This window comes from Dunckerocampus dactyliophorus, chromosome 11 (genome assembly GCF_027744805.1).
Source record: "Dunckerocampus dactyliophorus isolate RoL2022-P2 chromosome 11, RoL_Ddac_1.1, whole genome shotgun sequence".
Classification (NCBI taxonomy): Eukaryota; Metazoa; Chordata; class Actinopteri; order Syngnathiformes; family Syngnathidae; genus Dunckerocampus; species Dunckerocampus dactyliophorus.
The window spans coordinates 14744721-14766329 of NC_072829.1; the positions used below are offsets into that span (position 1 = coordinate 14744721).

A 21609-nucleotide genomic window follows, 5' to 3' on the forward strand; every position below is an offset into this window, starting at 1 on the left:
GGTTTGGGGAAACCCGTGGTTGGGACAAGCCCAGTCAGTCAGGTGTGTGTGTGTGTGTGTGTGTGAAACAGAGAGCAAGTCAGTACAGGTGTGTGTCCTCAATCTGTGCGCTTCACTCCCTCAACCAATCATGAACCTAGCTGAAAGTACGACCAAATAAGGACAAATGTCTACCGTGAGGGGGGTGGCACTCTTAGATGGGTGTGGTATTGTTCTCAGCATGTGTCAAACTGGCCCAAAACATCTTTGTAAATGTGAAAAAATAGAGTTGATAATGTTGGATCAACATTACTGGACAGGCTTGCAGTGTTGTTCCATTCCACATACACGCCTTTCTTCTATTCTCCTCATGCTTTTAATACCCCACACAAGTGTAGATACCGGGATCAGATTTTCTCTTTTGTGTCAGCGGGTGTCAAGCGTAAACAAAAGGGAAAGATTTGCTATAAAAGTCGCTTCCTGAAACAGAATAAGGGAAGAGGAGGGAGGACAAAAAGAGAGCGGGTCATGAGGAAAAAGGGGCATTAAAAAATATGCATTGGAATAGTTTCAAAGTGCATTCAGGTTTTATACACCATCTGGAGTACAGAACTCGCTTTTCGTGGGGGTTACGTTCTGTGACCACCAGCGAATGGTAAGATGGGTTTTCTGCGGAAAGAAAAACCAAGCACAGTATTTTCATGGAGGTTGTAGTCTACACACAGTGCAGATGTGTTGAATGAGTGCTGCTAGCATGTCGGCCGTCCTGCAAAAAAAAAAAAAGCACCATAGTCTTCATCCTGCCTTTGTTTGACTAAACGAGGGGTGTCCAAAGTGCGGCCCACAACTTCAAATCTACAACTAAAAATCAGGAAAAAAATGGAAACATCACCAGTAATTTTACCAGAATAAAGTCAAAAGATTAGCAGATAAACTTTTACGAGAATAAGGTAATATTTTGAGGGCGGGAAAAATCACTCATTTTAGTAGCAGAACATTGGAAATATTAAAGAAAGACTATTTTTTTCCTAATATTATGACAAAAGTTATGTTACGAGAATAAAGTCATAAGGAAGAGAAAGAAAATTGACAAGAACAATATTGAAATAGTTAGAAAATTAAAAAAACAGCAGAAATAAAAAAAAAAACAGCTGTAATTTTAAAGGGAATAAAGTCTGAATATTAAGAGAAAAAAGTTGTGATTTTGCAAGAATAACGTCGTAATATTATAGAAAAATAACTTCATTTTTGTAGCATAGAGTTGAAATATTAAAGAAAATTATTTTTTTTTTAAGTGGTATTATGAGAAACAAACATACAAAACAAAATTACAATTTTTTTTAATTAGGTTGGGGGGGACAAGTTCTAATATTATGGGAATGAAGTATCCATTACGAGAAGAAAATTTACAAGACGAAAGTTAAAATATTTGGAAAATAAATAAAAAAAGAAAACATCGGAAATGAAAAAAAAATGGCAGTAATTTTATGAGAATAAAGTCAAAATATCAAGAGAAAAAAGTTGCAATCTAACAAGAAAGTTGTAATTTTATGAGAATAACTTGAGGAAAAGTAATGTCATTTTGGTAACAGAGTTTAAATATTAAAGAAAAAACAACATTTAAGTCATACTATTATAAGAAACACAGTCCTCACTAGGGTGTCGGGTATGCTGGAGCCTATCCCAGCTGTCTTTGGGCAAGAGGTGGGGTACAGCCTGGACTGGTCACCAGCCAATCACACAATATCTGACTGTGAAGTCAACGTGCGGCCATCATGAGAAGCAAAACAAAATAAAGTTATCGTTTTTGGAAAATAAGGTTGGGCGGGGGGAAAGTTATAATATTATGGGAATAAAGTCAAAAAATTCCGAAAACAAAATTGACAAAGATCACGTAAGAAGAAAGTTTAAATATTTGGAAAATTTTAAAAAACAAACAGCATAAATGAAATAAAACAGCAGTAATTTTATGAGAATAAAGTTATAGTTTAATGAGGGGGAAAAAAAGTCACAATAAACTCGTATGAAAAAAAAATAACGGCATTTTAGTAGTTGAAATATCAAAAAAATACGTTATTTTATTAAAGTTGTAATGTTACGAGAAATAAAGCAATTTTTTGAAAATTTGGTTGAGGAAAATGTACATTACGGTAATAAAGTCATAATATTATGAGAAGAACACTTGAATTATTTAAAAAATAATGTTGGAATCATTTTGTTTTTAAACTTTACAAATAACAGCAAAAATGGGCGGGGCCGAGCCCGGCAGCCACAACAACAGTGAACTGACTTTCTTTCAGGGAGCCAGTTGGCGTCTCGTAAAGTCGTCGGGTTCCTCGCATGGAACACGCGTTCAATTTGTTATTCAAATGCGCCCAGGCGGGCACACGTCAAATTAGTATTTATATAGGATGCGTGGCGGGTGAAAATGATATCGTTCGCGACCGAAGCCGTGCGGTTCTGTCCAGAAACATATGACTCTTTGAACGATTTGACCTGCGCCAAACCAATTAAACCGAAACGGCTGCGGCTCATTCAGTGTCTCCTCTGAAGCGTAAAGGTTGCGCTGTGGCCCGTGCGGTGGGAAAAGGTCACGCGGAAGTAGATTTACACACACATCCCTGGAAGAAGAGTGCAGTGAACAAGTTTGTGCAAGACAACACTTCAGAGCTCAGGGCGAGAAGCCGGTGAGGAAGCAAGAAAGTGTGTTGAGGAGGAATTCACTCCTGACAAGAAGGAGCACATCACCGATTGGAGACATGGGGGGAGGAGACGGTGGGGGAGAGGAAGAATTTGGACGTGTAGAGACCGGCAGAGAGGCCTTGCAGGACGAAAGTATTTACAAAACGAAATACTATTACAACACTACAGCCCAGTACACTGTGTGTCTTGTTTTTCATGCACAGTAGGTGTGGGCCGATTGATTCAAATATTGTCTCATATTTAGGGCTTTACACTCCCATCAAAATGTTGAGACAAGCTGAAAAATTGCAAGAATGACATTTTGCACTGTTCGAAACAGGCTAGGTTCTAAGTAGAGCTTCAAAATGCAAACAAAAAAAATGGGAGAGAGACCAAAAAACAATTAAGTAAGCAATTTATTGCAAACAACCATTAAAACCGAAATAGGCTGTTCACCAAGTTTAAAGGGATAGTTCGGATTTTTGGATATAAAGTTGTGTGGCATCCCCATCAGCATTGTAGTCACATACACACGAATGGAGAGGCGACAGTGCGCAGGGAACGTCTCCACATAGCCAGCAGCTGTTTGACGCCCCTGCACAACCTGAGGCGCCATTGCTCCTTTGGAAAAAAAAAAAAGCAGCCCAGATCATGATGGCGACCCTTAAGATCCAACAGTGCAAAATGTAAATTTGTGCAATTTTTCAACTGGTCTTAAAATTTGCATCGGTATCAGATCGATACTGGCGTGGTGAGATTGATATTTTTCAATTCTCTTCTGTGTTTATTTTCACAAACATCTCTGTTTCTGTCGTTGTGTTGTTCATATTGTTACACTGATGATATTGTTATGTTTAAATATTGTTTACAAACTTGAACGCTTTGGGGGCAAAAAGTCAAAGGATTTGAATGAGAGCTGATAATAGTTTTTGCTTTTGTTTACTGATTTTGCACTATTGACGTTATTTTACACGATGTGTAATATATATAAATATTAATATCATTAATATCAAGTATCATTAATACATAAATGTCATTTAAAATAAAAAGACTTGATATAAAAATATTATATAAGATGGATATAAAAAAATATTTCTTGTCCTTTTGTTTTATCAACAAATTAAAGGTCAAATCACCAAATCATTCAAGCATTTTTAAAATGTCAAGTGACACGTGTTGGTATCGATATCAGCAATAATGGCCTTGTATTTACTCGATGCAAAAACTTACAAATGACCTGTATCGCCTACCGGCCCAACCCCTACAGTCCAGACCTGACTGCTGCTGATGGGAGAGTGGCGGAGGGTGCGGTTTGATTCAGAAGAAAGGGCGGAGCGGAGGGGCGGGGCGACAATCCTCGCCGGGCGGTGTCAGGTTAAGAAAACCGGGAGCGACCCACGAGCCCACACACTGGGTGTCTTTTCCCGGGGGGATTTTTTGAGTTTCAGTGTTGCAGCGGTGTTCAGGTAAGAGGAAGCTTTGTTTTCGTGGCGGACGTTAATGAGCAGAGGGACACATCGTACTGCTGCCACACTTCACAGTCTACCTGGGCAAATGATGCAGAAACTGCACATAATTAATTATGTAGTGTTTGCTGCTGTCTATACATGTTTATTGTCATCATTGGCCATTTTAAGCATTCCTATGCTAGCAGTAGACTACGAACAGATATGAAATGTAAGTGTATTTATGTGATTAACTGCCTTGTCATCGTCAATGTGTGTGTAAATGGTACGCATTCCTAGTCACGGGGTAATATGGGGAATATCTAACAGCTTATCTGTACCTGTGAGCAACGGATAACGCAGTAATTTGTCACTGTATTCATGTATTACTTTATTAAGGGTGTACTTTAATCAGACGGACAACAACGGAAGTCCCTTTTTCCTTCGGAAAACACAGCAAAACCCTTTCAACATTTGTTCCTGTCCAACAGTGACATCTGCTGGTATTGAAAGAAATTACATACTACAGTATTTAGTTACGCGTGCCCAAACTGGAAATGGCGTCCATTGGATACTTTTGACAAACTTTTCTGCGTAAAGAAAAATTAAAGGTCGTGTGTGGCTTATTTTCTGAGCATACATTGCAGTCATGATTGAATTAATATGATTAAAGACACAAATACAATGTAGGTCAAGATACACTTTATTCATTAAAAGACAAATCTAAACACCCAAAATGTCAGATTTGTCTTTCAGGGTGCAAAGCAAATTGTGTGTATTCTGATGAAAACGTATGTATTTAGTGGACCCAGACACGACCCGCTCAATAGCGCCCTCTGGACAGTGACAAAATACGACTATAAACCCAGTAGTAAACCTCATCCCTCATTTATCATGGTTATGAATTGGTTCCAGAAGTGACGAGTGATGAGTACATTTCCATGCAGCAGGAATCCTTATTTATTAAATGGAATATTTTTATACCTAGAGCAGAGAAAACGTGTTTACGACCTTGTAAATACGTTTTTTAACATTATCAGAGCCCTCTAGACATGAAATAACACCCCTATAGTTACCTTTACACTCTAGTAGACGTGATAAGAGACAATAACATTTGACATAATGTAGACTCACACATGTTAACATTTGGAGAGTTCCTTGTTGCTGTTCTTTTTTTAACTTCCTGTTCTGTACAGTAATTCCTGCATTGGCTATTGTCTCATCAAACATTACTGACACCTAGGGACCAGTGTAGAATACTGCATAGCATCACAACGTCTTTGAATGCATCTTCTGAATGCCTTATATTTGTATTTTACTTCATTTAGCCAATTTTATACTTGAAATGCTTCATTTAGGCCAAAAATATGTAACATCTGCTTAAATATGCATAGTTTGGACTGATGATAGGCTGTATTTTGCATGTGTGACACAATAACTATTTGCTTACGTGATGGCACCGAACTTTGTGTATGGGTATATTTTTAACACACAGCTCACTCCTCCCCTTCCAAACACTTCTGCTAGCTTGACGTTGATGTTGTCTTCCGATTTTGGATCAACATTTACAATATAAGTGACCGGCCCTATCCAAAGTGGCGTCCCCCTCCATCGGCAGTTTACATATGCTCCGAAAAGAAAAGGAATGTTGTCATTTTCACTGTTGGAGTTTTAATATACAGTCGTCCCTCGTTTCATCACGGTTCACCTTTCGCTGATTTGTTTGAGTGCAATTTTGCATGCTTTTGTGTTTACAGCATATGAACGCGCATTGTGTTCTGCGTCCTGATTGGCTAAGGGAGAAAGCATCGTGACTGTAGACCAGCAGCGTCAAACTCGTTTTCGCCGTGGGCCACATCGCAGTTATGGTCATCCTCAGAGGGCCACTTTTTATAATCCTATTTTAGAAATTTGTTAATAATTAATTATTACATTCATTTTTCATGAACAACTAATACAAAAAATAGTCATTTTAAATTGGATTAGACAACAAAAAAATATAAGGTTTTCTGTCAACGTTGACTACAAACACATTTAGCAAGAAAGATTGTCTTTTTGATTTAAAAAATGTATACTTTTAAGTTGTTTTTGTTAGTCATATTAATTTTTTTTTACTTTCATATATTATTTTGTTACTTATTGTAAACGTAACGTTAAATGTTTATTCAATTATTGTAAACATATGTTTTAAATATTAAATTATTTTATATTATTGCAAAAATATTTTTTTATATATTACAATTTTTGCTTATTTAAATATATTTACATTAGGTCAAAAAAATATTAAATTACAGCATACAGCATACATATGAAAATACAATAGATATAATTTGATAATAGTATAAAAGTAAAATAATCAAAAATAAAGCTTAAAAAAGTAAAGACAAAATTAATATTAATAACAAAATGACAATATATATATACACAAATATTTGTAAAAATAATATTAAAATAAGTGTCCTTTTGACATGCATTATTTCAAGGCTTTCGCGGGCCACATAAAATGCTATGGCGGGCCAAATCCGGCCCCTGGGCCTTGAGTTTGACACCTGTGCTGTAGACCAATGTCAATCAATTTCCTCCGTGCCGTGTCTCCTGTCGTGTTCGATGGCTAGCAAACAGCTATCAGTGTGACTCTGAACTCCGTATGTTTGCAAGTTTTCTCCCCGACAAAGCCCACAATGTTGACGAAACGTCCCGCACCCAAAGGGCAGAGGAAGATGCTAACCTTCGCACAAAAAAGTTGGCCTCCTGGACTTGCTGAAGGAAGGCAGAAGTTACGCGGCTGTATGGCGCCATTATGGAATAAATGAATCTTCGGTTCGTTCCATAAAGGAGGAGGAAAATAGCATTAGGATGTTAGCATCAATACGTTTTAATAAGAATGTAAAAGCGCTACAGCGGAGCGGCGCCAGGACGAAAATGTGGGAAAATGTTAATGCCTGAAAAATCTATAAAGTGTGTGATGAGGGGGTTTACAGCATTAAAACATGTTTAATAATTGTAAAAAATAAAATTGACTACTTCGCGGATTTTGCCCATTATTATTTTTAGAACTTTAACCGCCCTCGTTTAGAACCTCACCCAAACGAGGGACCACTGTAATTATAGAAGGTGAATTTTTCCCGATTTTTTTTTTTTTACGCCCCCCGCAGGCCATGGGACCCTTAGCATCCGTCTGTTTTGCCTAACGGGCCGACTGGCAGTTGTTAATTAATTATTCGATTGGATTCTTCTCTCTTCATTTCCCTTTGTTCACTAGCGACGGAAGCTAACACGCTAAATGCTAAAATGCAGGGTTTAACCCTTCATGATGCCTCACATGCTTATTAAACACATTTAAAATATAAAACGTATCGCTACTCACTACTAATGGGTGATCATGTAAGGTGATCCTTCAACACACGGAACGGGAGTCACGGCACACAGCCACGGTGCGTTCAAGGAGGGCCGAACACAGTGCGAAATCTCAACGCTTGAGGAAAAAACATTATCAGTGAAGCATAAAGATATAAACATGTAACAACTGTGGGCTTTTTAAATGTCTCATTCATGTTCTTATTATCATTGAAGCCTTGCTGCCGTTTGTGTGTGCTCTTTGTTAGGTGTCATAATGTCGCAGGAGGTCAGCGCTGAGGAAATGGAGGAGATCAGAGAGAGCTTCCAGAAAGTGGGTGAGTATGTCAGCAATTCCACCACACGCTCAGATAGACAAGCGGAAGTTAGTCAGTCATGCTTTAAATTGCCATCCGACAAACGTGTTCGTTCATATGGAACATTCGGTTTTGGTTTAATATATTTCAAACACGCATACAGCATACATTGGATGCTTCATCTTACAAGTCTCAGTTTCACATGTCCGAAAAGGAGTAGGAAGAAGCCCCTCTTCATATCACATCAATTGCTAATACATACATATACTGTATATATACACATACATACACACATACAGGTACATATACAATACAATACACACACAGTATACAGGTACACACATGTTTAAAAAAATAATAATTTTCTTTTTCCTTTTCCCTTTTCTTTCTATTTATCCTATCCTTTCTCCCCTGTTGATATCCATGTCCTCCGTTTCCGGTGTTGCACTGTGAGTGACGCTGAGTTGAGCTGGCCCATGCAACAATTATATCGAGGTTATTGCTATGGAATGTAGTCCTTCTCGTTGCTTTGGTCTATCTTGTAGGGTGTGTCCTCCATTATGCTTATTGTCATGGTAATATGATCTTTAATATGTATCCAGATCACTGATATCTTGGACAACAAGCACTCTTGCGACTCCTGGACCTCCTTTTAGTTTGATGAGGATTTTACCGTTGGTGGTCCAAGTGCTTTGTATCCTACCCTGCTTCCTCAAGTCTCGTGCTTTCTTGGCAATGTCGACACTGCGTTTTGTCAGATGCTCATTCATGTAGACGTTTGTGCCTCTTAGCTTCTTTCCCCGTTTCAGCAGTGCAGTTTTGGATTCCCTGTTGGTGAACTTAATGATGACAGGTGTGGTGTTGTTCCTGCCATATAGTGGGACGCACGTGTCAATACTGTTTACATCGACATCCACCTCCTTCGAGTGTAGGAAGTTAGCAATCTGTTGCTTTATTGAGGGCCCTGTGAGGACCACATCATTCATTCGTGCAAACTGATCCATCTCGTCAATGAAGTTTTTAATTTGCTCCGTGATATTCTCCTGTGCTTCTTTCTCTTCCTCAAGGGTGTTGCGAAAGGCAGCATTATCCTTCAATAGTGCCTCGATATCGTCCTGTCGAATGCTGATATCACTGCATAATGCTCTATTTTCTAACGCTCTGATATTTGCTGTTCAAATACCTTCACACAAGACAGTAAGGCAGGTGGGACACACTCACGTTGCTGCTTAGTAGCTTGTTATCTCACTTTCACATAAGTGTAAAAAGAAATGAACCACAGAAAAATGTAAAAAAGTAAATCTTAACAGCCCTCGTTGAGGCTAGTCCTCCCTTTCACGTAACTATCGGCAAAAGCCAAAGAAATGCACAACACACCCGCACGACTTCATCTGTGATTCTCAACTGGTTTTAGGGACGCGGACCCGTTTTCAGTGGTTGCAGGTCTTGCCTGGGCAAAAATAATCTCGCCTTTTGATTGTGAAGGCAATTTTGAATGCAGCGGGTTGTCAATTAATACAGTAATCCCTCGCTTATCCCTCTTAATCGGTTCCAGACCTGACCATGATAAGTGAATTTCCACAAAGTAGCATTCCTTAATTATAAATGGAATCTTTTCATAGTTAGAGCATAGAAAACCTGTTTACGACCTTTTAAATATGGGTTTTAAAGCATAAAACCCCTATAATCACATTTACACTGACATAACCTAGGGGTGTCCCGATACAACTTTTTCACTCACGATCCTATACAGCAGCCTTAAATATCGGGAGATACCGATGTTAGCATGAACCATACATACTTGTATTAGTCATTTTGTAGTGTGGAATGTAAAAGGCTTGGTCAAGTGATATTACTCAAACAGAGACCAATAATCAGCAACAGTAGGCATGAGAAAAACGGACCCATTTACTTCTCCATGCTTAGCATGTTAGCACATGCTGCTGTTGTGATCACATGGGCTCTAGACGGCCGATGCTGGATAAACCTGCTGGGGCGGAGTCTGGAATGGACTGCTTGTATTGGACTGCCAATATCTGATATTTTTAATACAGGCCGGTATAACCCGATACTCTTTCTTTTTTTTTTTTGCTAATACCGGCCCAATATCATATTAATATCAGATCGGGACACCCCTAATATTACCTAACATAGTAGACATCATAGAAAAATAAGACATAAATAACATAGACTCACACATTAGTATAATTTGCTTAAATATGCATTTTTTGTGTGCTAATAATAGGCCATATTTTGAGTGTGGGTGTGGCATCAGGCAAGAAGTCATTAAATTTTGAAACATAATCTTTTTTTTTTTCTTAAACGTGAAGCCGTGAAATTCAAAGTGCAAAGTAGCTAAGGATTACTATACTCCCAAAGGTGGCGACAACCCTCTGTAATGCTGTCTGAAACCTGCTGTCATAAAAGAAGGCCAACAGCGTTTGATGCTAGTTTACTGCCAGTGAAATGTGAATGTGCCGTACTGTCACTTGTTGAGTCGTACAAAGTGTTTGATGCCTCTCTGTTCAAATGGAATGTGCATCTCAGTTATCTATCTGATTGTCGTATTTGGAGGTGTTTGAAGTTGCCATGTGAAATAGCTAATGCACATGTGGGATTTTCAATGTAAATTAGCATCGAGCTAGTGCATTTGTTCAACTGCATGTAGTTGTTGTTAAATGTCACAAAAATATATAATTGATGATCTTTATTCTGTATGTTGAGTCTTCAAAGTAAAGGCTCTGAAGTAGAACTCAACTGGAGTCTTTATTGAGAACCTGCTGGAGAATAGAAAACATTTATAGATACTTTTTGAGTTTAGGATCAAAACGTAGTGTTCCTCAAATGTTCATTGACTATTCATCCAAAAGGTTATTTCTTCAATTCCATCCCTGCAGACGTGGACGGCAACGGTTACATCTGCGCCTCTGAGATTGGTGATCTCTTCCGTGAGTTGGGTTGTTCAATACCCGGCTACCAGGTCAGAGAACTCCTTCAGAAGCTGGACAGAGACAAAGACAGCCGCATCGACCTTGACGAGTTCACCGCTGTAGGTAACACTAAAACGGCTTAAGACTGGGTTCTGGTTTTAGTTTGGTTCACTCGCTTACCTGTCAACATCTGCATTTGGAAATAAGGTACATTTTATTATTGCACTGTAGCACTGAATGTGATGAAGACGCTGGCATCTTCTTCCGCTGTGGAACACATGCGTAAACAAGATGGCCGCGTCGCTCCGTCGCGGAAGTAGATGCGAGCGTCTTCGTCACATACACATGAACGCACAGGCGACAATGTGCAGGAAAACGGTGGGAGACAAATATATAACGACAAGCGTTTTATGAAGTTTGAGAAGGCATTTTTGTGACGCAAATGTGCTAATCTTTTGAACGCATATTGTTTTGAGAAGCCAAAGTCTTTACTTAATTGTCCCCAGCAACTAAGTGGAACTATGCTCTTCATCACGGAAATCTGACCAGAACTGGACTGAGGAGACCAAGTGGGGGGGAGAAGTCGCTGTTATTGGACTACAAACTTTTAACTTTAAAGTACGAGAAACTATTTAATCTGGAGAGTGACTGGAAAGAAGGGTATTAGTGGATGCTGCACTGACCAGTGTTAAAATGACACGCAATCACAAATGTAAGATCAGCGTAACGTAATATTAGGAGAAAAAAAGTTAGAATCTAACAAGAGAAAGTTGTAATTTTACGAGAATAACATTGTAATATTATGAGAACAAAAACATTTAGTAGCGTAAGGTTGAAATATTAAATAAAATTGTAATATTACAAAAAAACAAACAAAATTAAGTTGTAGTTTTTGGAAAATTAGGTTATGGAACAAGTTAGACTGTCACAAGTGTAAAATCAAAATATTATGGCAGTCATAATTACCAGAAGAAAATTTACAAGACATTAGTTGGAAATTAAAAAAACAACAGGAGAAATGGAAAAAACAGCTGTAATTTAAAATTAAAATTAAAAAATTATGACAATAAACTCCTAATATGATCAGGAAAAACAAAGTCATTTTAGGTGCACAGGGAAAAAAACATACTAGGGAAAATAAATGTCATGTTTTTTGTCTCAAACGTTTGATATGTGTGTTTCTGTGGACGTACGCAGATTTTTAAGGATATGAAGGACGACCGCATTGCCCAAGGTTTCAGAAAAGCTCTCAACAAGAAGGAAGGAATCGTCGCCATCGGGGGCACCAGTGAAATCTCAAGTGAAGGAACTCAGCATTCAATATCTGGTACGAATGAGAACATACTCTAACCTTTGGCAACAAAATGACCAGTTGTCTTATCCCAGTCTACATTCCGTTCTTCATATCTGGCTATTACTGTCAACTTCGTCATGTTGTGGACGTGACAGTGCGTGGGTTTATTTGTGTTACAGAGCAGGAGCGCTTTGCTTTCGCCAACTACATCAGCTCCACCTTGGAGGAGGATCCAGACTGCAAACACGTGCTGCCCATCGACCCCAACACTGGAGCTCTGTTCAAAGCACTCGCAGATGGCATTGTGCTTTGGTAAACATTTCATCTTCACAACATATTTCTGCTTTTAAATAATATTTCATTGCTGAACAGCCGCTGAGAAAAAGCATAGTGTGTATCTTACTTTTTTTGTGTTGCAGCAAGCTCATCAACCATTCGGTTCCTGAGACCATTGACGAGCGAACCATCAATAAAAAGAAACTGACAGCATTCACAACACAGGTATGCTTCTTCTTTGGACTCTTGTAATATTGCAGCTGTCGGTAAGTGAGGTTTAATACCGCTGCAGACTTCAAGTAGGAAAGCTTGCTGAGCCGGTGTAGGAGTGCAGACCATTAGCTGATACCCTTCGGGTAGATGCAGTAAATGATTTATATCGTCTGATGCATAAAGCACTTATCATGACTGCACCTTGCAATTTCATTCACTCCATGGAGAACATTTATTTTTAAATATCATGAAATATGTAATATTATCCATTTTGTTAACAACGTATTCAGTCCAAGGTCTTAAGTCTGGTGACATAATAATGTAATTGTTGAATTTGCATAATTAGCAAAAGGTGAGTTAAAAAAAAAAGGTCAAGCAAAACAAATGTGTAGAAATACAAATACAAATTTATTCTGTCACTTTTTGTCATTGTTTATAATGTCACTAAGAAGACGGAGCCCCCTGTGACTGCTTTTAGATGGGTGTCCTCCCCAGAAGCACATATCGCTTTTTAGAGAAGAGCGATATGTGCTTTCATGACAAGGTTGCTTTTTGTAAAAAAAAAAAAAAAAAAAAAAAAAAAAAAAGCAGTATCAAGAGGGGTCCGATTTCTCGCTAAATTCGCAACACTGATCCCTCTTGGTACGTCTTCTTATTCTCTGGCAAAACAGCTGGTATAATGTGTTTATGAGCAAATGTGTGATGTGTGGGGAAACACTGGTATTTAGGGCTGCAACTAATCATTATTTTCTTAGTCGATAAATCTGATGCTTGTTTAGATAAATCTAGTCATCGGTTAGGCTCTCGACCAGGGGCGTCCTTTTCCACCTTTTCCAGCGAGGGCCACATATGTTCATCAAGAAACATTATTACGGAGTTTGCATTATTGATACTATATCCAGAAGTTTCCAAAAACGTATTAACAACTTATGTCACTTTAATTACTTTATTCTATATTTTGACTTTATTTTCGTAACATTCTAACTTTTTCAGTAACCTAATTTTCCAAAAATGACAACTTTATTCATTGTTTTGTTTGTTTTTCGTTATACAGTCATCCCTTGCTGATTAATGGCTGTTTTTGGGGGTGAAATGTCTTTGGAAGTGAACTGTCTTGGACTGATTGTCTTCCTTTTGTCCTCAATAGGAGAATCTGAACTTGGCTCTGAACTCCGCCTCGGCAATCGGCTGTCAAGTTGTCAACATTGGCGCTCAAGATCTCAAGGAGGGGAAACCTCATCTGGTGCTTGGACTCCTCTGGCAGATTATCAAGATTGGACTGTTTGCAGACATCGAACTGAGCCGCAACGAAGGTGCTTTGACACAATAACACAAAATGTTCACATATGTACCGTGATAGAGCACTGTCACGCCCACACAACGTGATGAAACGATGCCTGACAACAATGAAATAAACTCCATTCAGCCATCGCAGCGCTGCTGGAGGAAGGGGAGAGTTTGGAAGAGTTGATGAAATTAAGTCCGGAAGAGTTGCTGCTGCGCTGGGCCAATTTCCACCTGAAGAAAGTTGGCATTACCCTGACAAACTTTTCGGGGGATATTAAGGTGAGAGGAAATTCCTGGTGTGCAATATTTACCCCTGCAGCTGTTAGGATTGTAAATCCTGTGCATTATGTTATTTGTTTGCATAGAAAAATAAACAGACCCCCGCTAAGGCCGAACGATCCAATTAAATTGGTACCTTCATAGATACCAACCTCCTGGATATGCCGAGTGATGGTTGTCTTTTCCATTAAAGGTCACCCAAGCAAGTCAATCACATGATTTGCTTGGCTTAGTTTTACACCGGATGCCCTTCATGATGCCACCATGCTGTTTATCCAGGCTTGGGACTGGCATTGGACATCTCCAATGAACTGAAACCCAATGCTGTCTGCACTAAAGGGAGCAGCATGTACAGCCAACTCCTGCATATGCATAAATTTAAGGGGAGTTACATCCTAACGTATGTGCTCGTACATACTGGCTACGTGTAAAATGGGGAAAATCGCAAGAGACACATGCATTTCCCGCATGGATTTTCAAACCTTCAGACAGCCATTGGGATGCAAATTATTTTCTGCATGCACGCAGGAACCTTGCACGCAGCCCGGTCACAAGAGCAAGGCAGAGGAGGAGTGCATGTGTCGTAAGTTAAAAGTACATTGTGTACATTGCCCGGCCATGGCAGCGACTCCTTCCGCGGCAGCTGTACACTCCGGTTTTCCCGGTCACGATAGCAGTAGGTGCCGTAGGAAGCCGGTACGCCCATCTTGAAATCGAAGCGAGCGGGCGTCACGAACCTTGTACGATGCCCTCACACGGTACGTCCCCAGTGAGTGAAACGTACGACAGCCTCACATAGCACACCGAGCACGCACGCCGCACTCACAATCTAAAAGCTAACAAGGGAGGGCGAGCGGCAAGCACGTGGGTGTCACGAATCACTTGCTCCGTAAGCACGACACACTTGCAACCCCTCTGATGCCCTACTTCCTCTACGTGCTGGCCACAGCCAACAAATTTGGTAACGCGTACGTCAGGATGTAACTCCTGCTTTACTTCTGTATTATTTACTCTGAAATAAAGGAAAATCACCAAAAATACATGCAAACAAGCCAAGGAAATTCCAAAACCTGACTGTGGTGGTAATTAATCAGATACCATGGGCTTGATTTGTATATAAAAAACGATAATCGTCAAAAAAATTTAATTTGAAAACAATATAAAGATTGCGGTTAATTGGTTCCAGACTAGAACGTAGAAAACCTGTTTACGACCTTTAGAGCCCCGTAGACATGAAATAACACCCCTATAGTCACCTTTACACTCCTATTACCCAATATGGTGCACATAATTAGAGAACATAAGACATAATATAGACTCACACAGATTAGCATTGAGAGAGTTCCTTGTTGTTCCTTTGATTTTTTTTTTTTTTTTTTTACTTCCAGTACTTTTTTGCAGTGGCAATTTTCTTATCAATGTAACATTACTGACACCTAGTGACCAGTGTAGAATACTAAATGTCATCACAACGTCTTTGAATCTTTTGGATGTCCTATATTTTTTTCATGCTTGAAAATGCTTAAATTAGGCCAAAAATACATAACATTTGCTTAAATATGCATATTTTTTGCCTAATAATAAGTCGTACTCAACCATGAACCATAGTAACACAATTTCAGCATTCTCTGTTTGTGTGATTGTGTGCAGGACTCCAAGGCGTATTTCCACCTGCTGGAGCAGATTGCACCAGATGGCAGCAAAGAGGGCGCTGAAAGAGTTGAAATTGATATGACGGGACTTTACGTAAGAAAAAAATACACGTACAACACAGCCTTTTCTCGTAGACCACCAATTACTCACCAAATGACTTAGAAATGTGGTATTTTTTCCTCAAGTAGTCACACTACTACAATCACTGAAAAAACATGAATATACTCATTCGCAATTAAAAAATGAATATGTCATACAACACCCCCAAAATACTGCACATTGGATCTCTGCACATTTGTGATTCAGAGAGAGAGCTGTGTGTCATATTTGATCAATTACTTGTGTTTTTTTGACATTCTTCGGTGGTCCCAAAACATAGCCCATATGAAAAGCGGGGATCTGCTGTGTTCAATTTGAAAATAGTTGATGACAATGATTAGTGGTAGTCAGAATATATGAATTCATACACTTATGTATACTAACTTGGTTACACTGGATACGTAGGTATGCACCCTACCTGGAAATTACTATATCCAATGCAGTCTCTGAGTCAGCTTTAATAATTTTGTCATACTTAATAAGCCTTGTTCATTTGTTTTTGCAAAATAAACGTGTATTTTTACAAAACGTGTATGTCACCAGGAGAAAGATCTTGCAAAGAGAGCCGAGCTCATGCTCGAGCAAGCCGACCGCATCGGCTGTCGAGAGTTTGTGACGGCGACTGACGTCGTCTCTGGAAACGCAAAGCTCAACATGGCCTTTGTGGCCACGCTCTTCAACAAACACCCGGCTCTCACCAAACCCGAGAACCAAGACTGGAATGTGATAAGTAAGACTTCTTCACACATACACCGTGGAACCTTAGTTAGCGTCATTAATTCATTCCAGCAGGTTCGGCTCTAACCAAAAAGGACTTGAATCCAAACAGTTTTTCCCATTAAGAAGTAGTGTAAATGCAATTAATCTGTTCCAGAAAGCCAAAAATGTTAAAACAAGTTTTTAGAATTTTGAAAACAATTAAAAATGCATATATTTACTACCAGTGAAAAGTTTTATAACACTTCAATTTCTCTGTAGGAAAAAACTACATTTTGAAGTGTCTCTCTTCCATTGTTAATTCCCTTTTTTCTTCCATTTTTGTAGCAACAAATTACTTTCTCCAGTACAAGGCTGTTCAACTGATGTTCAAGAGGGTATAGTACCACAGTGTGTTCCGAACACTGTTTTTATGCAGACAGAGGAGGTAGTAAGTACTCCAGAACTTGGATCACATGTAGGAATTAGTAGTACCAGCTTGATCAACATCCATTTCTGCGGAACAGCTTTAAATTGTTGACTAATTTTCTGGTCCCTGAAACAGGCCTTTTTGTATAATTCTGAAATACACATTATTTTTCTGTTTTGGGTAACCATACCTTATTTTTAAAACCTCTGGCACTTCACCACTTACTTTTGCACCATTTCAAGCTATTCATTGGACTTGAACGACTTGATTTTCAAGAAATAACTGGAAAATTTGGGGTATTCTAAAACTTCTGACCGGTAGTGTACATATACTGTAAATGCTGAATGAAACGGATAAATGAACATTTAAGGTTAGTTTTACCTTCACTGACGACGTGATTGTTGGCAAAGACACAATGTAGAAGCGAGGTCATCGCGGACACCACCTTCGTGTTCTGCCGTGACTTTATTATTTTATTTATATAATTTATTTCTTTCTTAGTAGTGTTTTACACCTCAAGACTCCGCTTTTCTTTGGATCACTGCTGCAAAGTAAGCCAAAATGGAGGCAAAGAAAGTTGCAAGCGCCAACATTTTGATGAAGAAGATGAGAAACACAGAGCCTACTTTCGCTTCCAGTTTCCATGTATTAGCAAGCTTATAGGCTACTAGCAAGGACGTTTTGTGATAAAAAATACATTAAGAACACGGTTGCACAGGCAGTGTATTAATAACACAGCAAAATGTGCGCCATATTCTACGCTAACTGAAAAATGCATGCAAACCGAGGCAAAATTTTGGCTCCAATTTTTTATATTAACCGGAAAACACAAACTTGTCCCTTGTTTATCGTGGTTAATTGGTTCCAGACTCGACCCTGATAAGTGAATTTCTGCAAAGTAGCATTTAATGTTAATTAATGGAATTGTTTCATTGTTAGAGTATAGAAAACCTGTTTATGACTTTGTAAATATGTTTTTTACTAGGGATGAGCAAGTACAACACTATCTGTATCTGTATCCATCTAAATTAGCTGTGTAGCTCCGAGTGGGTGGGTCATAAACCGGAAGTGGGCGTGGTTTAACCAGAAATGGGTTGGGCTTACATCGGTACATTATTTTATGTCTGAAATAGAAATGGGTTGATCAGAAGTTGCGATATTTATTGTTTATTATTCAGCTATATGAGTACTGTGTATGTACGCGGCAGAAGAATACATAGTCGCGTGTCGCTTCATTGAGGAAGGACGTCAGTTTTGTTCTTTTCAGTTCACATTTTTTCCTTCATGATTTCTTCCAAGCAAGACGCAAACTCTTCTGATGACATTGAATCACCGGAAAGAAAAGGAAAGTGAAGTAAAATTAGATCTGGTAAAATGTTCAGGAATTGGAAAAACCAGCTTTGGTTGCATGTGATGCTCAATCGCAGGGACCACCATGAAGGATAAAGATGGTATCTTTGAAAATGTGAAAGGATCTCCTCATATGAAATGGACAGTGACAACTAAGCAGGTGTTTGATTTAATTCTTGCCTTTTTTTGTATTACTGTACAAGTATATTATAAGTCCTTCGCCTGTCTTCTTCCCTTTGGCTTGCAGGTGAGACCAGAGAGGAAAGAACGTTCCGGAACTGGATGAATTCTCTTGGAGTGAGTCCACACGTTCACCACATCTACGGGTCAGTTTCTGCGCTTGTAAAATGACAGAGCCACGTTCGTGGAGCCATGATGCTGCCTCTGTTGCTCCACCGATGAACACCGGCCTTTTTTTTTTTTCCTACGTGCTGATGCAGCGATCTGCAGGATGCCATGGTTATCCTTCAGCTGTATGAGAAAAGTAAGGTGCCAGTGGACTGGGACAGCAGAGTCAACCTCCCTCCATTCAGGGCAGTAGGGGGAGGGCGTATGAAAAAGGTGAACACGTGTGTGCATGTATACAAATGGGGGCCTCACGGCTGCGTGTGTTTTCGCCGGGTACTCCCACATTCCAAAATCATGCATGTGTGGGTAATTGGAGAGTCTTAATTGCACTTTGTTGTGAATGTGATTGACTGGTGACCCGCCCAGGCTGAGCCCTGAACAAGAAAAGCTCAAAATAAGATGACAACTCGTTGACAGTGTGTTTTGCACGGCAGATTGAAAACTGTAACTATGCCGTGGAGCTGGGAAAGGAGAAAGCAGGTTTCTCCCTGGTGGGAATCGGAGGACTGGATGTCTTTGATGGGAATCCCACTCTAACCCTGGCACTGGTCTGGCAGCTGATGAGAAGGTGCTTTGAGGAAGATGCGATACTGGAAACGTACTTTCTCCACTGGCAATGATTCTGATAAACACAGCCTCTGTTGGTCCGAACCCAGGTACACTTTAAATGTTCTGGAAGACCTCGGGGACGGACAAGTTGCAGGAGACGATTTAATCATTACGTGGGTGAACAAGACTTTGGCTGAAGCTGGCAAGACTTCTTCAATCAAAAGCTTTAAGGTAAGGAAAGAGAATGTTTTTACTGTTCGTGTGCAAGCAGAATGTGTTGCTTATCCTAACCATACCATTATGTTTCTGTCCAGGACAAATCACTGAATAGTAGTATCCCAGTTTTGGACTTAATAGATGCAATCCAACCCAACAGTGTCAACTTTGAGCTGGTTCAAGAAGGAAATCTGACAGATGAAGACAAACTCAAGAATGCCAAGTAATAAACCGCCTTTGACCTGAGATGATTATAATATACGTACTGTATATCATACTTTTTAATTTAATGCATTAATTGAAATATTTTGAAACATATTTTGTTTTGTTTTTTAAATGTATATATTTTTAAATTAATTGAAACATTTTAGTTTTATTTATCTTTTTAAATTTGATATACTGTATGTTGCAATTAAGTTGTTTTTTTTAAATATATAATTTTTTACGTATGAATTAAATTCCGGTGGTCCCGCCTTATAAGGCGCCCCACCCATTTTGGACAAAATTTAAGACTTTTAAGTGCGCCTTATGGTCGTGAAAATACGGTAAATTTACTTTGCACTGAGCAGCCAAGACAAAACATAACTGGTTGTATGGTTACCATTCCACTTTGTCCTCTGGAAAATTGCAGTTGTCCTCCAAATTTTACAACTTAAGAGGCATTCGACTGTGGAGGTGCCAATTCAGAGTTTCTGTGTTATATGATGTTATTGTTAATTCTTATATGATGTTATTGTTAATTCTTTTGATGTTGTGTTTTAATCATAACCCTGCCCTGCACAGGTATGCCATTTCCATGGCGAGGAAGATTGGCGCTAAGGTCTATGCCCTGCCTGAGGACTTGGTTGAGGTCAACCCCAAAATGGTGATGACCATCTTCGCCTGCCTGATGGGAAGAGGCATGAAGAGGGCTTAAGGGTGACACGGATTCTGACAGCCACTTCTAGCAACTGACTTTCTATGCCAGTTTGACTGAAATGGTCATTCTGTGGGAGCCAAATGAGTACATAGTGTCCATTTTGTGGCTTGTTTTAAAAAATAGTTTTCCAAAATGGGTCGCGACTCAACTCTGCAATATGGTAGCCTTAAGTTCTATCCAGTGCATGCTGCAAAATGCCTGTCTATGAGTAGGGATGACCTTGTTTTCATACGAGACTACTGTACATTTACGCACGATATTTCTTTGACCTTGCTGATGCCAAACTATTCTCTACCGTATATTAAGTTGACATTTTATACATAAAAGGCAATAGGCTATGTTAAATAAAAGACCTTCAAATGCAATCTTTTTCTGTGCTTTATTATGACATGTATGAATATTAGGATGCACAATGCAACTTTCCACCAGGGTCTACCCCGCCTCTCGACCGAAGTCAGCTGGGCTAGGCTCCAGCATACCCCCGTGACCCGAATTAGGAGGAGCAGCATAGAAAATGGATGGATGAATGTTAAATCACTTAATCACAAAATAAAACAACCAAGGCAAGACATGAGAGATAAGAAAAATAGGAAAATAGAATAAGTAAATAAATAAATACGGATCATGTCAAATTTGCAGTGCAATAACACATAATTAAAATATATGTGCATGGCTCAGATCAAGGGTACCCTTTGCTGTCTTCAACTTCACTTGAGTAGTATTTGAAATAGTTGTTCTAACAATGTGTACTATCCCTATCACTCTGACGTTTATAGAGTGAGGAAGCTTACCAAACCATAAATTAAGCCTGTTAATGTTTTTATTTTGCGCTAGCACGGCTATGTTGTAAAAAAGTGTCTATATTTGGACATTGAAATGTTACATGTAAAGCATTTCTACTTTTGTTGTGAAATTAACAATATGTTCTCTGATAATGTTGTCATGATTTCTACTTAGAATTAAAGAATGATGTCTGAAATTGGTTTCTAATGTGTTTTAGTCAAATATTCTCAGTGTAAAAAAACATAATTGTCGTGTAATCATTAGTGAAAAGTATATTACCTTCGTGTCCGCCTGCTGATGAAAATTTTGAAGAACATAATTCCATGGAAAAACAAACCTCATGATGATTACAATGGTATATATTCATGGAATAAATACTCAACTCTGCAACTGAAGTGATTTTTTGTGTATAAAAGAGCAAAATAAGATTATTTGAACAAAAGTCTAAAACACCCAAATTTCGTGTCCGGCCCGTAATGTACGTACACTTCGAGCTCACAGCGTAAATTGCGTATTGCTAGTAAATAT

General features: G+C 39.0%; 1 protein-coding gene across 3 annotated transcripts; it reads left to right on the top strand.

The window, feature by feature from the left end:
- Positions 1-4033: 4033 nt before the first annotated feature.
- Positions 4034-21277, top strand: LOC129189503 (plastin-3-like). 3 transcript variants are annotated; one of them, XM_054791224.1, is made up of 16 exons: positions 4034-4127; positions 7712-7780; positions 10657-10808; positions 11887-12016; positions 12163-12295; positions 12403-12484; positions 13620-13785; positions 13899-14038; positions 15689-15784; positions 16334-16520; positions 18514-18592; positions 18707-18827; positions 19049-19182; positions 19271-19394; positions 19478-19602; positions 20163-21277. In XM_054791224.1, exons 2-16 carry the CDS (start codon positions 7720-7722, stop codon positions 20293-20295), a joined length of 1863 nt encoding a protein of 620 aa, XP_054647199.1. In that variant the 5' UTR covers positions 4034-4127; positions 7712-7719; the 3' UTR covers positions 20296-21277. The 3 variants fall into 3 exon arrangements, with proteins under 3 accessions (XP_054647199.1, XP_054647198.1, XP_054647200.1); XM_054791223.1 differs by lacking the exon at positions 4034-4127 and adding an exon at positions 4150-4338; XM_054791225.1 differs by lacking the exons at positions 4034-4127; positions 7712-7780 and having other exon boundaries at positions 10657-10812.
- Positions 21278-21609: the final 332 nt, after the last annotated feature.

Bases quoted from the DNA above. Each gene is read 5' to 3' on its own strand.
- LOC129189503 (XM_054791223.1), top strand. From the start codon at position 4,269: ATGTTTATTGTCATCATTGGCCATTTTAAGCATTCCTATGCTAGCAGT. The intron at 4,339-7,711 runs GTAAGTGTATTT...GCTCTTTGTTAG, and splicing joins ACTACGAACAGATATGAAAT to GTGTCATAATGTCGCAGGAG. The intron at 19,603-20,162 runs GTAATAAACCGC...TGCCCTGCACAG, and splicing joins GACAAACTCAAGAATGCCAA to GTATGCCATTTCCATGGCGA.